General features: G+C 38.9%; 1 protein-coding gene across 4 annotated transcripts in view; it reads right to left on the reverse strand.

The window, feature by feature from the left end:
• Cdh11 (cadherin 11) overlaps positions 1-17,584 on the reverse strand; it is a 145,316-nt gene that overhangs the window by 40,834 nt on the left and 86,898 nt on the right. For all 4 annotated transcript variants that reach the window (XM_069992450.1, XM_069992449.1, XM_069992451.1 and 1 more), the window contains exons 3-4: positions 5,939-6,339; positions 748-1,042 (exon numbers count right to left, since the gene is read on the reverse strand). In XM_069992450.1, coding sequence (XP_069848551.1) covers positions 748-1,042; positions 5,939-6,166 — 523 coding nt within the window. In that variant the 5' untranslated portion in view covers positions 6,167-6,339. The remainder of the gene's footprint in view (positions 1-747; positions 1,043-5,938; positions 6,340-17,584) is intronic.

Here is a 17,584-nt window from a genome sequence, read left to right on the forward strand (position 1 = left end):
CACTTGGTTCAGAAAACCTTCCTTTTAGAAATGCAATACATCTTCAAGCATATTGTAAAGACATACCTACTTCTAGATCAATACATGATGACATAGTGCTGTGGTCATGTATATTCTGGATTCACTTAATACCACAGATAGTTCTGGATAAATGAGTTAACCTGCTTCTGGCTTGAGTTCTCACTGTAATAGAGTCTATTGGACCTACCTACAGCATTAAAGGATTAAATACAGCAAACATTAAGTAAAATAATGTGTCAGTCCCCAGTAAACACAATGCTTGCATGCAAGAAACATTATTTCCTATTGCTTACTGAACATTCAGTGACTAGATACATTTTATTTCTATTCCTATTTTGTAGACAAAGAAACTAAGGCTAAGAGAGTGTTATTCTTAAAAGCAGATGCAATTGGTTCCAAGACACACTTGCTAATAACACCAAGTACAGGATCACCCCAATTCTATCACTTCTTTCCCCTTCTCCGTTCTTCCTCATATTTACTGACCTTTGACTATAAAACCATTCTTCCCCGTATTTCTTTGACTATAAAGCCTCCCTCTCATTTTAAATGTTGAGAAAAATCTAGATGAACAAAAGAAAGGCAGGGAGTGGCGTGGGGTGTGATTGTTGACACCCCAACAATAGAGCATAAGATCTACTTCCTGAGTTGGGAGGCCAGGCACTGGTCTGACCACCTACAGAGACGCCAGGCTGGAAGCTGAGCTGAGCTTCCCCACGTACGCACCCACATTGGACCTCTCCGGCACGTTGGCGTGGTAGGTCTCGTGTAGAAACTCCGGAGGGTTGTCATTAATGTCCTGGACTTTGACGATGAATTCTGATGGGGGCTCCAGTGGCCGATTGGTGTCCCTGTCCACCGCCTGAGCCATCAGAGTATACTGTGCTCTCTCTTCACGGTCCAATGTCTTGGTGGCATGAATATTCCCTGATTTGTCATCAATCACAAAAATGGTTCCAGCTCCTTCCCCTGAGAGAATGTATTTAATGTTCCCATCACCAGAGTCAATATCAGAATGAAGCTAAGAAAAGAGAAATCAAGATTTATAATTTCATGAGATGAAGTCTCAAGCTGATTGCTATAAATGCATGCACAGATGCGCACACACACACACACACACACACACACACACACAGAGGTATCATGAGAAAGATAGTTTTACCCTCATTTTCCAAATTAAGAAATGGAATCATAGAGAAAAAGCATCACCTTGGCCAAGGCTAAACAGCTAAGAAGTAATAAGGCCAGGTTTCAAACATTTCCTTTTATATTCCAAGATTTTGCTCTTTCTCCCTCCTCCATGAACATGAGCATATAGCAAAAACATATGCACTTACACGTGTCTTTCCTCGCCAATACTCGATCTCTGCCTAGCATTTGCTCAGCTTGCTGGCTTGGCTGGAGCTCTACCACTTGAGCCCTGCTTCCAGCCCTGCTTTTTTGCTGGTTAGACTTCTCTACCTGGGCTGACTTGGAACTGTGTCCCCTCCCTAGATCTAAGTTTCATGAGTAGCTAGGATTAAGGTATATCCTAGTACATACTCTAAGTTACTATGAATAAAATGAATACATATGCTTTCAAAAAACTGAAATCAGGAGGAGGATTGGGTGGGGTGTGGGGGGAGGATGGGAAGGGATGGGAAGGGGAAACAAAGGAGGAGGCTATAATGCTTGATAAGAAATGTACTCATTATCTTACCATGTAATTGTAACCCCTCTGTACAGTATTTTCACAATAAAAAAAACTGGAATCTACATTTATGCTGACTCCCATTTTCTCTGCTCCCAAGTCAACCATGTTTATCACAGTTTCTAGTTAATCATCTAACAGATGTTCTATGCATACAATAATCTATTTCTATAGTCATACGGGTCCTTACTTAGTGTTAACACTACAACTTCCAGAAGTACACCTCATTCTTACCCTCACCAGCTCCCTCTAAAACTAAATATCCTAATACTAACTTGAAATGTCCCTTCCACACACATAGATAGATAGATAGATAGATAGATAGATAGATAGATCCCCTTCGTCCACCCTAAGATTACTATTATCATTGCTTCTAGCAGTCTTCGTCAAAGGACACTTGGCTTGTTTTCAGGCTTTATTACTATAAGCAATGCAATTGATCAGACTTTGCCAAAAACCCTGCTGTATGGAACCCAAGGTCTAGGATTTGGGGATGTATTCTTCTTGGAAGCATCTTATTCCTGCAATAAATGATGGGGTGGGTGGGATGGGAAGATAGGCATGCAATGTATTGGACCTTTGAAAGCACCATAAATATCCTTGAATTTCTCCCATTGTCAAGAAAGCCTAGACACAGTTGTTCTTGATTAAATCCACATTTGCCAGGCTATGAAATTATGCAGCTCTCTTATTGTCTGTCTCTGTGACTGTCTGTCTCTGTGACTGTCTGTCTGTTTCTCTCTCTGTGTCTTTCTCTCTCTCTCTCTCTCTCTCTCACTCACTCTCTCTCTCTCTCTCTCTCTCTCTCTCTCTCTCTCTCTCTCTCTCTCTCTCACACACACACACACACACACACACACACAATATTGAGGGGGCTAAACTCAGAAACTTGCACTTTCTAGGCAAATGCTATTCCTCTGAGTCATTTCCCCAGACCCACTTCATGCCTCTTAGTTAACATTTCTGTGTTTTTCTCCCAAATCTGGTCTGTGTTTCAGAAATGGAACTAAAGCCAAAGACTCCCCCTGACTTTCCTACATCAATGACCTCCTCACCCTCCTTTCTCAAGTCTTGATTTCTGCAGCTATCATTTTAATCTGAGTTCCTCAATACCCATTATTCCCTGTGTGAGGACAGATGAAGGTTTTTTTCACTATATTTTATCCGCTTCAAAAGTAACCAAGTACAAAAAATATGTGTAAATGTATACATATATATACATACATATATGCTTATTGGTTGTACCTGCTACATAAGAGCCATTGTACAGTAAATGACATATTCGTTTAGCAGTAAAATAATAACAATAATCATCATTGCTAATTTCCATTTAATATTAATAATATTAAAAAAATTTTTACAAGTGTCATTTGTTACCAGAATTTAATTATGGTTGTGAAAGCAAGACCCAAAGACGTTTCCCAGAGCCATAAAGCAAGATTGAATGCACAGCCCTATACACTCAGTATTATTTCTCCAAAGATATCTACTTGGTTTGCAGTGTTTCAGTGAAATATCAACTATTTCAGCTCAAAGGGAAACAGAGTATTTACAAAGGCTGTTTTGTTTTTGTCTCACATGGTTTCTTGTGGAGGGAGTATATTTTCCTTTAGAATTAATTCATACCAAGCCATGTTTTTATGCGAAACTATGGCTGACATATTTCTTAAGACTAAGGCTCATTGTGTTTAAAATATGAATTTATTTGGTAGCCTTCAATGGGGAACTAGAATTACCCCAATTTCCATACAAACTTACTCAGTAGAGGCCTGCTCCCTGCCCCTACCAGAATCCTCCTCAAGATTGCTATATTGTTTGTGAATTCAATAAAAAATTTCCCTAATTCTGAGCTGGAAACTTAGACATTCATTCCTGTGAATGAAAATAAAAGAAATAAGTGGGAAGGATACTAAACATTTCTGGGCACCTTCATAAATGATTACAAATTTGAAAAGTTGTTTCAGAATTAAAAGCTTTCCTGATCAGCCAAATAATAGAAAATTTTACAAAAATCATACCCCATTATTCTTTCTACATTGTCTTCAGATTTGAAAATGAGGTTTACATTCCCACAAAGATGATATATGGTACTGACGATGATACTTATCAGGTTCCATACTGAAAGCAAATTGGGGAGAACCTATCCAATGCTGTCAAGAGATAGAGTTGCTGCATCCCACACAGCCAATTCCTAACACTAAACACTGATAGCTTCTTCCTCAGCCTGGGCTAGCATGACACCAGGGCTTTTCTTATAAGAAATGTGAATATCTGGGGTTTTTTTTTCTAAATTCTCCTTCATCGGGGAAGCACTCAACCTTGTATATCATCAAATTCAAGGCGGTTCAAGAAAAAAGCCAACTATTCCTGCTACTTGTAAAGCACTATGTCAGCAGTATTTCTATAGGAAGACCCAACCACTTTTTCTTTTCCCCCATCCAACCTGACCCAAGGCTGACTCACATAAGCATCGCTTTTCAAGACCTCATAGTTGGAATAATGCATACTTTTCCCTTTTCTTTCCCTCCATTCCTGTGTTCCCCCTTCTCACAGTGACTCATACACAGCTCTCGTATGTCTCAGACTTCATAGTCCCTGCCTGGGCGGAAATCTCTTCCTGCTGTCTAGGCATCAAGCCCAGCTTTTCTACTTAGATAATTCTATATGACAATTTTCTCCCCTGTGATTCCATTTTCTAAGACTATTTGCATAGCTTTCCATTTAGGGTATAAATAAATGAATCTTGTTTGATCTGGAGAGAAACATACTCCCAATGCTAAGAACTCTTATTGGAACTCTCATGAACCTCCTCCAGTGTAAACTTGGTGTCCTGCTCTTACATTGAGGAATAAGATAACTTTGTTGGACTACATGGAGCACTGAAGTAACAAACCTTCTCATCCATTCTTGCCTCTCTTCCCATTCATTGACTAGCTCCTACTTCTCTTTTAGATTGCAATTTTTACTCTGTGTGAATCCTGCCTTCATTCCTTCTAAGTGTCACTGTGTAAGCTTATATTACTTACATTGAATTCTTTCTCATCTTTGTTTTTATCATTTTTAATTGTCTGGATAATTGTTCCTTCCCCTAAACTCTGAACTCTCTCTGTTCAGGGATTATTTAGATCTAGTTTACTCTCTGCCTAGCACTCCCTTTGCACATAGTAGAATTTTATTGCCTAGTATCTAAATATTTATCTCCTGGTTGTAAATGCTATTATCAGCTGAAAGACAGGTCATGCTTTACCACCAACAATAGTGTCAGGTCAAGTCTTCTAAATGTGTTTTGGATTCTCTTTACATTTTTTTTGACGGGGCAACACAAAGAAGATAGAATCTTAGTAGTGCTAGGACTCTGGAACAATCTCATTTGGGTTTCACCATCTCTACCATCACGAAGATAAAATCACACCCATCCTTATGGTGTACCTTCATTTCATCTGGGCTTAGTGGTAGGGCCTGGGGAGGCAGGATGGCATTGTCCCTCATGCATTGTAACTTTGGGTCTAGTTTGAAAGGTATAAATAAATACAAGAAAGAATATCATGATTAAAAATAATAATAATAGCTGGGGCCTGGTGGCTCACACCTATATTCCTAGCTACTCAGGAGGCTGAAATCTGAGGATCATGATTCGAAGCCTGCCTGGGCAGAAAAGTGCCTGAGATACTTATCTCCAATTAATCAACAAAAGATAGGCAGTGGAGCAGTGGGCTCAAGTGGTAAAGTGCTAGTCTTGACCAAAAAAAGCTCAGGGACAGGGACCCAGCCCTGAGTTCAAACCCTACCACTGACTATTACTACTACTACTACTACTATTACTACTAATAATAATAATAATTAAACAGTGTCATGAGTAAACAAAGGAAGAGCCTCCAAGTTAGGATTAGGAGGTTATCAGAGAAATCAATCTGCATGGTTAAACAGATTAAACTCTTTCCCCTTTCAGTAGACTATTGGGCAACCATTACAAATGGTGTTTTAATGGTATAATATAACAAGTGAAAAACTAAAGCATTTGCAACATGGATAAGTCCATGGTCTGGGGAGAAGAGAAGAAGACTGGAGAGATATATGTACAATGAAATTCAGTTTTTACTGATGTGAGGGCTTTCACCTTTTCCATCTTAGTTATTTTGTTTTGTTGTTTTTATTTTCCCATTTCTCTACATGCTACTGTACCACTCTGGCTGGAGACAGACGGATGTTAAATGTAAGTAGCCTTACCCTGCCCACAAGCACAGGGTCAGGCCCGGTGTACTCCTCTATCACAAAGAACTGGTTCCAAACCCATCCTCGCTTGGAGCGCTGTAGCACCTGCCCTTCTTTCCCCTTTTCATGGTGTCCGTGGAATGATGGCCTCAGGTGGCTTCGTCGCTCCAGGGCAAATGCCTGGCTGTGCCACAGCATGCTCAGGCACACCAGAGCAGCTTGTAAACAGTAGTTCTCCTTCATTTTTGGTTGCGTGGTAGGCACAGGAGAACGCAGCTGTCACCCCTTCAGCCAACTGAGTTAGCAGTCTTCCCCAATGGTGGCTTCCCCGATGCGTCAAACAGACCTCTCCTGGAATGGAATGCCTTTGTGCGTGGAGCGCATCACGTCAGGGCTACCCACTTCCCAGTCAGCTTCTGCAAAGAGAGACGGGGTGGGGGGGGCGGGGGGAGAGGGAGGAGAGAGAATATGGATTAGCTTCCCTCTTCATCCTTCTTCACAAGATTTCATTTCCACTTAGCAAATACGGAAAGTTGTATGTCAGTTTTACCACTTGCCAGCTTTGGGAAAGCTAACTGATGTCTTTGAGCTCAGCTTGCTTGTGTCTTAAAAGGGGGGGAAAGCATGGTATTCATTGTTTGCTTGTCACAGAGATTAAATGAACAATGTAAGTATGTCTATTAGCACAATGGTTGATATATGGTGAACACTATATTGCTGTGTTATTCTAATTGATCATTACTGTGCTTGGCTAAGTTCTTACACTGGAGAAACATGGGGGCTTATTATTTGGCAATAAATTGCTTTCTCTCGGAGATGAATTGAAGAGCAGGAGGTTTATTCAGGACGTCACAGTCATCAAGCTTCGGTAGTCCAGGACCGAGAAAATTACCAGAATTCTAACTCAGGGGTGCAGACGCCTTCCCTTCTGAGGTTCTTTGATTGCCAATCCAAACCTTTCCATTTCCTTTGTAATTTGGCAAACTGTATTTGAAAGGCTACAGATGTACAGTTAAATTTGAGGTATTTAATTTCAGTAAGGCTCTGTGATAGAATTGTTAATCCTTTCCAAAAAAATAGGGAATTGAAACCTTCAATAATTGTTAGATATAAAAACTCTGGGGTTAGTAAAAAGCCTGTGCAAGAGAAAGACAAGTTTGAAGAGGCTATATGTATCAGCAGGATCAGGTACTTCTGTAATCCCAGGGAGGGTGAGATAGGTGAATTGTGCGTTTGAAGCCAGCCCTGAGAATATAGTGAGGTAAAGGAATGCCTAGGCTCAAACAAATACATAAAGGATAAGAAGTATAATTATTTAATAGCTGCATCCTCAGATGCAGCATTTTAATAATATATCAAATGATGCTTTCCATAAGCAAAATGGACTATGTATAAAGAGCAGAGAGATGGCTGGAGGGGAGAGGAGATCCTAAAATAAGGCAGTGATAGGAAGAGCTCTGGGATTCCGTGAGGGAGCTTGGGATTTGGTCCAGAAGGTGCCAATAATTTGTCTTAGAACCTTGTCCATTCCTTCTTGTCAGGCTTTTCCTCTTTCTCTATAAGAAGAAACTGTTGACTGAAATTTTCTACCAATCTCTTCCGAGCTATCAGAGAGATGATGATTGATGATGGAGGTAGCTGATTCAAACACTGTATTCTTAACAGTCGGCATTATATTATAGACAATGGATAGATAGATGATAGATACGTAGATGACATAGACAGACAAATAGATAAACAATGGATAGCCTAACCAGTAACTGATACCTATATAGAGATAGCTAAGACCTGCTCTTAAACTAGGCCATCCACAAAATGTATGATATAAGCCACACAGCTCATGTCAAACTTAGTATTGCCTCTACAGAAATTCATCAAGCAAGAGAGAGCAAAGAACATATAAGTAACAAAATCCCTGCCCATTTTGTATCATGCCAAGTATTAAGCATTCACTCACATGGTGATAAATTATTCCTGCTTATAAACTGTGAAGTGTATTTGAAAGAAATACTTTAATTAAAGTCGATGTTTCTGCACCTCTTTCTTCTGGCTGCCATTTTGCTGCAAAGCATGATTATTTCTGACACTAAAGTGTTGCAACCAGATGACAACTTTTCCCCCTCTTACCAACAAAACAAAAGAAGTCTAACTTAATACTCAGGAATTTGAATGTCCATGTAACCCGTAAACAATGAACTTCACCCTTGGTCAAAAAGATCACACCACCTACTGTCTTCTATTAGAAAGAATCTGACTCATTGTTTTGTGCAGATGATCTATAATACATAACAGTTATTTTAGTGACTATCTCAGATTTGTGTAAGATCAATTTTAAGACTTGTTACTGATTCGCTTCTGGAATAAAGTTATGTTTAGTGAATTATTTTAAGCCATTGTTCTGAAATTTTATGAATATGATCTCTGTAAGAAGTTTATGAGTAGGTACTCTCCTTTTTTTTAAGGATAAGGAAATGGGGACCAAGATAAACTAAGCGACTTGTTCTAGGGTGGGCTTCTAATAATAGCAGAGATGGGATTTGAACTAGGCTCTTACATCTATTAAACATTGACCAATACTTCTGGCTATTTGCTTTCAACGTTCATATGGAAATAGAGTGCACACTGTGATTAAAGACATCTGAATGTGATAAGAAAGGCAAAACTAGAATTCTATGTATACCTATAATACGATTATTACGAAAATATGAGTAATAGCTTATTCGGTATTAAGTACCTATCATTTTTGACAGTACTGGGTCCTTGTACCTGCTAGGCCTCATTTATGCTCTCATTTTTTTTTCAAATAGGGTTTTGTTTTTGGCTCAGGCCAGCTTGTATAGCCTCCAATGTACGCATCCAGCATAGTTCAGAGGACAAACCTTGTCTGTTGGGATGGGAAGGGGGGCGGAGGCTCTTGTAAACTTTTTGCCAGGTGGCCTTAAACTGTAATCCTCCCTAACTCAGTCTCTCCATTTAACAACATGAGCTGTTAAATCAAGTATTATTGTAAGGAATTCCCTTGAGTTAATTCATGAAATCATCATACTGCCTCTACAAAATATTATTATCATTCCCATTTTAGAGGTAAATAACTCTGAGATATGCCATAGTCATGTAACTTGCCCAAGATTAGAAAAACAGCCAGTGAAGGAGCTGAGAATGTTTAGATTCAGGACCTGTCCCCTAACCTTCTACCTGATCCTGACTCTCTAAGGGAAGGTTGGACATCTAGTTTGGAAAAACATTCCTATATGCATATAATAGCTTTATCATGATAATAATTTTTGGCACATGAGCAGTAACTAGACTATGAGCAAAACATACTAACCAGATAAAAAAGAGAAAGCACTTCATAACAATGGTCAAATAGAAAGTGAACAAAATACAATTATACCAGCCACTCCTGGTCATACCCTTATTGCTCTATATTTCATGAATGATAGCTTTGGTTTTTTTATTGTTAAATCTCTATTTCAGAATGTCTAAGTATATAGGCTAATTGATATACTCAGAGATCTCTTCTATGTTTAGTTTTGTTTCTCTGAAAGAACTGTTTCTACAATAGAAAACTGATGGATTCATTTAGTGGTAGAGACTGTGCAGGAATCTCACATGAAAATTAATAGAAGACTGCCCTCCTAAGGAGACCTTGACATCAGTAATAATTAGGAGAATATATCAATGTTCTAATTAGTTTTAATAAAGACCCCCAAGGCAGATCTTGAACAATCCTTCCATTAAGCATTCTCCAGCTGCTACATACCAGGACGCCTAAACATTGGGGTTCCACTAACACATATAGGGGGACTTCATTTTATGATGGGAACACTTTGCTCAGAGCGAAAAACAAATGTTGGTGAAAGGCACGGGGGTAATAACATGACAGGAAAATGGATTTGCAAAATCACCAGCTCAAAGTGGAAGGCTCAGCCCTCCATCTTCAGAGCAGAGAAGCCCGCCATAAACTACTATGCCTTGAGCATAACGTTCTGTTGCTGGGCCTGCTTTTGTCTCTGTAAAAGAAAATGACATATATGGGTGTTTAAGTATATTTGGACTCCTGCTGGAAATTGTTATCGGGGAGAGAGAGAAAGACAAAAACGCTTAGCAAAAAGCAAGCGGATTTAGGTTTTCAGCTTTTTCCTCCCCACAGAGCCAGAAGGATCAGGCTGACTGACCCATTTTTTTCTTTTTATTTCCAGGTAGCTAATTTACAGCTAAAGGCAGGTTATTATTACATTAAGAATATATCGAAGGTCGGCACCAAAACTCAAAATCCCATTTCTGTATCTGCAATATCCCCTTGTTGGTGAGTGCAGGGGCTTTAGCCTGCCCTTCAACAAATAGAGCTTTGTAACCAATTGGATTCTATTATGCAAATTAATTCAAGCATATTTTATTCCCCGTTCAGATCTCATCACTCAGCACTGAGCTGGTCTCCCCTTTCAAATCAAATCACAGGAATTATGCCTTGTCTGTGAAAATCATAGAGAAAGGGGACAGCAAGTATTACAAGAATTATTGAATCAAAATTCTTCTTCCCTGATTTCTATACTTGGAGAAAGGCATAATCTTGGAGTAATCACCTCCTCTCAGGTGTAAAATAGATCATGAAGAATACAAAAGTGCTATGATATATGTTGCTTCACTCTCAAATACCAAGTTTGAATATTATAGTTTGTGGCAAAAACTGACAGTAGCTCTTCTCCAAAGTAAATCTGATTCTTTGCTTGTGGGGAAACAGAATCGTAGGAGTTGAGCTTTGATCATAAAAAGATGATTTACTACCTAAATGGCATACAAATCTTGGTCAAAATTTGAGCTGTGTCACTATGAGTTATATAGAACTGAATAATAATAGTAGTGCTCTACTGGCCAGCATGCTTTGGTACAACAATTTTATTCCATTTTCTTTTTTATTTTTTTTAGTTGTAAAGATACTGAACAGAAAGGTTACAGTTACATGAGTAAGGTACTGTGTACAATTCCTATTGAGCATTGTTACTCCCTCCTTGGTTTTATTCCATTTTCAGCAAAACTGTGTGCATTATATTCTCAGATTCTAAATATAAGAAAACTGAAGTTCAGAGTTGGAAAGTAACTTACTCAAGTCCACCGTAGTGCATCGGAGGAAATATTGCAACGCAAATTCAAGTTTAGCTGAATGCAAAACCTGCATCTAACTGTGGGATATTTTGGTATGTTTTGAAACTCTTAGAAGTCCGTACACCTAACCTTCAATAAAAGAAGACTGTATGATCCATTCCCAAGAATTATTTGAACCTCAGAATTTTAGGTGATACTGAATTTCATTTATTCACTGCCTATACAATCAGCTCTTCTATTCTCAGGGCTTTATGGCTGCAAGGATTCAGGAAATCCAACTTGAGACCTCAGACCCCAATGCTGGCAGATTCATTCAGTGACTATTTTATCTCTTCAGTGATTAAATCATCTTTAAATGACAATCATGTCTTATATGTGCGATGAAAAATTTATTCAATCCCTAAGAACATCTTTTACTCACTGTAATATTTTTAAATGCTTATCATTAAGATGAGTAAAATACATCAACACATACAGGAAATAACACTGTCAGTAGTGTCATTCTTCACTATGAAAAATGCTTATATGTGGAACAAAAGCTAGATTTTACTTGCAATTTTTCTATTGCCTGAGCAATACTACCTGAAGGAAGATTAGGGCAAAGTGACCATGACAAACAGACATTTAACATAATGTAACATTATTTTTTATATGAAAGGCCTTATAGGTAAAACTCCCTTTGTCTATGAGTAGTTACAATGTACAAATCTTTCTTTATCTGCTCATTCCTTTGTTCAGTAATAATTTTGCACAGTGCCAGGTTGGGGCCAAATCTATATATATATAGGTACCAATGTACCTCTGATCTGTACACTGTACTCAAACAATGAAGAGACCTTGTTCTAAGCAGATGAATAATTGCATGATGTGAAGTGTACAAACAGGACAAAGAAATCAGTGACCACACCTCTATAGGCAAATTTTTAATAGTCCTTCCTTCTGATAAGCACCTCTTCCAGTCTTTTACATACAAACACCTATACCCAGTCTCTAACACCTATAGCCTCCTCCACTCCTACTGTACCCAGAGCTGACCAAACTACTCTCACTAGAGTGACAGCCAGACCCACCATTAATTATTTCAGCTTGCGTACATAGACTTGGCCCCAAATGATAAGGTGGAAGAATCACATTCTCTAGGAAACTTAAATGAGAGAAAACCAGAATGCTTTAGAGTCAGCAAGGGATGCTACCAAGTAACAACGAATATAACCTAGGTTTTGATTAAAAAATAAAATAGGTCTTTCCATTTCCTAACAAGTGGGACAATGTCATTCTTCCTGATGGAGGCACAGAATTCCATTGTGTGTGTGTGTGTGTGTGTGTGTGTGTGTATGTGTGTGTGTATACCACATTTTCTTGATCCATTCATCTACTGAGGGGCATCTGGGTTGGTTCCTTATCTTAGTTATGGTAAATAATGCTGCAGTAAACATAGTTGTGCTGGTAAGTAAGCCAGGCCCAAAGACACATAGGTCCCATGGTTTCCCTTATTTGCAATAACTAGTATATGTCTGAGATAAGCAGAAAAGGTCAAAAGCTATGTACATATGACCAGATAAGATGATGTTAAGTGAAATGAATCCCAAGATAGGGATTTTCTCTTTCTTGCTATTGTTCTAATGTATTTATAATGTACCAAGTGAATTTTTTTGTTTCTTTGTATGTTCCTCCCCCATGGTATACCACCTGTTTTCACTGTATGTCAATGCCCTGCATCTTGTATATACATTTCTTTGATTTGGGGAGCATAAAGGAAAAAGCAAAATGCTTAAATAGGGATACAGTTTGACCCACTGTAACAATGAGATGTACAAGACACTATGTTGAAAACGAACTTTACAATTTAAGAGGGAGGAGTGTAGTTGTGGAGATGGGAGGGAAGGGATGGTAGGGGAAAATCAAACGACGAGGCAACAATGCTTGATATGAAATGTACTCATTACCTTGCTCATGTAACTGTAACCCCTCTGTACAATATTTTTACAATAAAAATATTAAAATAAAATATGGCCTCTGTCTTTGAGTCCTGCAAATGGCAGATTATGTGGTCCTGGTCTCTGAAGATGTTGGCACCCAGAGATTGCTTGCCAGCTGTCATTTCTCTGGAATCCAGACATACTGATCTTCTGTTTTTGAAGTTCTATGAAGTCAAACTACAACACCCTTTCCATTGGATAACAATACACCACCTTTTGGCTGAGCTAACATGAGGGCTTTATAAGCCAATGAACCTAATTGAGAAAATTATAATAATCAAGGAGAAAAAGTTAGGGGAAGTTCTTCTTCTGGTCCAGGCTAACATAGTGTGCTTGTGGAGACTATTGGTTCAGCTCTAGAAAATGTCTCCTTATCTGAATTTCCAAAGAAGATTGAGCCATAGCAAAATCCCTAGGCCCAAACAAAGCAAGCTACATGTACTTCAGTATAGGTTCAGCTAGTGAACAGCTATGCACCTTTAACTAAAGCACCTCTTTCTTGGGAACTAAGTTTCTCTTTCTATATATCAGGAGGATGAGACCCATCTGGTAGGGTCAACCCCTGCCAAATCCTCACTAACATGGAATATAATGGCGGCAGTATCCTCTTGGTTTGTGCAAAGCAAAAATACTTCTGCAGTAAATCTTGAGTTCCAGCTTGAAGAATCTGAATCTGTGAATGAGCAATGAGAACTTACGAAGGGTTTTAGTTTGGGTGATTGACTGGGTCTGAAGTCTCATAGATATGCCAGTGAAATGTAGATAGGCATTGGCAGTGTGCAGAGCAGTTGAGAGTGTGGGCTTAGCAATCAGAAGGGATTGGACTAAAGCTCAAGGAACTACTCTCTCAGAGTAAACCAAAGAAAGAGAGCCTGAAAAGGCTTTAACGATCCTAAAGAGTTCATCTTGTTGACCCTCCATCTACTGAGATTGACACACATCCAGATAGCTTAATTACAGTGAGTGGATGCTGTGGAAGCTGGAAGTAGAGTCAAGCTGCTGGTAATTCCAGAAAGCTGGATTTTTGACAGAATGTATGGGTGGTGGTGGGGATTATAGAGTTATCTTCCCAAATGTGACTGCGTGGACCACCCCATCCCATTAAGCACAGACAAACCACCACCATGTTTTTAAATGGTTTTTATGTACATCTGCTCCTGTACAGAGAATATATCATCCCCCTCCTTCACAATTTATTGTTAGGAGGCTTCATAATTATCTCATTGTTACTTTAAAGAAGCCAACCTTTGAAGCCCAAATTTTCTCTTCAATGTATTAATGTCACTTATCAGGAATGGGCTGTTTTTAAAAAATAAAGAATGGAATAAAAGTAAAGAAATACAGCAAACTAGTCAAGTGTCTGGCATGTGCGTGGAGCCTGTTTATAGAAATATGCCTAGCACTCTCAGACAGGCAAGACTTTCATAGGCAATGTCAAGTGTCTTTTGTGGCTCTCACATGATATGGTTCATTTAATTAGATTCTCCATAATCCCAGGTTAATCCTATTGAGAATCACAGACATGAATTTTTATTTGCCTGGCAGAAACATCTATTGTTCCAAATGCATATATGAGAGGAAAAAGAAGACTTATTTTGTATTTCTTACCAGAACTATTACTGCTAAGATATCTCTCTATCTATTTCTCTCTCTGTGTCTCTCTTTCCCTCATTCTCCCCCTTCCCATTTCCTTTCTTTGAATTACTGTCTTTTTTTAAATAAAAGATCATAAGGGCACTTGCAACTATAATTTGCCTCTGAACACATCTTCCTCTTCCCCAAATATATTAAATGTCTAAGATTTTAGATGATTACTAATTCCTAAATGAATTCTTTGACCCTGGTATAATGGAACATAAAATTAACATTATCCCTGCCTCATGGAACTGAATATCCACACTAGTGTCTCTCAACCTTGAATGAACATTAGAGAGTCTTAAAGCTCCCATTGCCCTTACCCTAAATGAATTAAAACCAATGAAACCCAGAATATAATGTTTTTAAAGTTCCAGGTGGTTCTCCTAATGGACATTCAAAATTGAGCTATGTTGGATAAGAGTTGCACCGTTCTTGTAACCCCCGCTTTCACTATATTTGATGTCAGTATAACATGTGGAGGAGATGGGGACAAACAAGTCGTTTAAGGATTCAGGTGGACCTGTTGCAACAATGAGAAGTGCAAAATGTCATGTCAAAACCAGCTTTACAATGTCGGTGTGGGGGGGGAGGGGGGTATGATTGGGTGGGGGGGAGGGGGGAGGCTGGGAAGGGAGGTGAAGGGTAAACAAAGGAGGATGCAATGCTTGGTAAGAAATGTATGCATTATCCTGTCCATGTAATTGTAACCCCTCTGTACAGTATGTTCTCAAATAAAATAAAATTAAATTAAAAAAAAAAAAGAAATAAAAAAGTATAAGGAAATCTGCAAAAAAAAAAAAGAGTTGCACCGTTCTTTTGGACAGTAGCTAGATGCTTGTGGCCTTTAACTTAAATCCTAGTACAAAATTTCTGCACACACTAATACTATTTGAAGTTGTCAACGTATTCATCCATTTCAAGTGGAGATTTTTAATCATGGTCAAAAATTCCACGACTCAAGTGTTGATCTCAGGGACTCAAAATCATCATCTGAATCATAAAACATCTGTTCCATAAATAAAAGTGCCCAAAGAATATTGGGTCTAGCATTTGGAGGCCTGCCCTTAACTCCTCGTGCTATGTACAAAGATCTCAGCCTTTTCTGCATTTTAGATCATATATGATCAGCAGAAACCCTGAAAAAATATCAACGGATAAAGAGGTAGAGTAGGTAGAGAGAGGCTTGAGCACACTGGCCCTGCATTCTACAGCGAACAGTACAGAAAGATAGATTCAGTGCAATTTCTTTGAAAAGCAACTCTGCTGTATTAATCAAAAAGAAAATAAAGGAAGTAAAAGAAAAGACAAACAAAACCATGTGTGACATCTTGATACCTAACAGATGCCTGTCCAGACCAGCAGCAGGCGTGGAAATTCCTGCTCCAGTGCCCATAATCTCCTCGCACCCGAAGGAGGCTTCAGCTCAGGAGACTCTGGCAAGACTGACAGCTGACAACTCACTTTACCTCGATTGAGTCTACTTTCTCTTAGGAAGAAAAGGATGACAAATGCCTGACCTCTCTCAGTCTCACATTAATTGGAGGGTCGAATGACATAATGCACTGGAAAACTCTTTATAAAGATGATAAAATACTGACAGTAGTTACAACTTAAGAATTCTTTAGCTAATTTTAAAAGCTTTGACTTTTTAGCCTTTAGTATTGTAGATCGTAGATAAATGTAAATCATCTTTTATTATTAACAGGAAGGAGATGTGATTCTTTCCTTTGGTATCCCAGGGATCTTGAATTCGCTGGGTATTTTAAATGGCTCTCTTTTGTGTCTTCGCACAGTCTTTTTGTTTACTCCGACCACAGCGTTTCTTTAGTGTTGACCAGTGGGCATTCTGACCTCAGCTCCTTGTCCTAGGAGATGCTGTATACGGTAGGGAGAGGGTAGATGTCTGCTTGCAGCAAGAAAATCTGGTATTCATGAGTTACAGACTCAAGAGAACTACGGATCAGAAATCCATCTGTAGGAACTCTGGGCCACTCAGTTATCCATGCTATAGGATGAGAACAAAACAGTTACAGAGAGGGTGGAAAACTCTGCTGGATGGGAAGTGTGACCTCTCCTGTCCGGATGAGTTTTGCTAGGCCATCTTGACTAGTCACTCATCATCCATTAAATCTCCACTTAAAACAGCTCCATCCATTGGTGGGCAAACCGTCACTGAGTTTTCATCTATTAGTCAGCTTCTTATTGCATACCTACTATGTAACAAACACTGTAAGACACACTCTGGCCAATCTCTTTCTCTCCAGTGTTTTCGTAAATCATCTTTAGTCCCTAAGAGACAGCCACATTGAACCACAGTTACCCCAACACTATCGATGTTATATTATTGCCTCTACTGCCCAAATAAGGAAACAAGAGTGTGATTGTATTATAGCCGAACAAGCTCAATTCGGTTCATATGACTAGCTAGTGCCTAAAATGTGATTTGAAACTTCCATGTGGCATATTTGGAGGCTTCTGCTCATTAACATGGTGCTACAGTCTATTTCTCTGTAATTCTCCAAGCTTGTGCTCTCTGGAGATAATGAGAACTCAGTAACCCTCTACCTTTACGGCAACCACTTAGGAAAAATTTGTGAATGCTTGGATTCCTGAAATAGTTCAGTGCTAAGAATTCTTCATACTCAAGAACCTTACAGGCTAGTCAACTTCTCCAAAAACCTTCTGAATAAATGAATCAAACATTTCAAACCATTCTCTCAACACATTTTTCACGTTAAAACAAAATTTTAGACTTCATCCTTCCATGTCTAAGGAAGGTGCTAATAAGTAATAAAATGCAAGCAGTGTGAAGAACTGTAGGAAGGCAGCCAATTGATAGATGTCTTCTAACAAATGGAGCCATTCCAACAGGAGAGACGGCTCTGTGAGATATCATGAGCTAATAATCATGGTCAAAGAAATCCAGTACTCCTGAAGG

The sequence above is a fragment of the Dipodomys merriami genome, unplaced genomic scaffold (assembly GCF_024711535.1).
Source record: "Dipodomys merriami isolate MVZ:Mamm:240054 unplaced genomic scaffold, mDipMer1.0.p SCAF_41, whole genome shotgun sequence".
Classification (NCBI taxonomy): Eukaryota; Metazoa; Chordata; class Mammalia; order Rodentia; family Heteromyidae; genus Dipodomys; species Dipodomys merriami.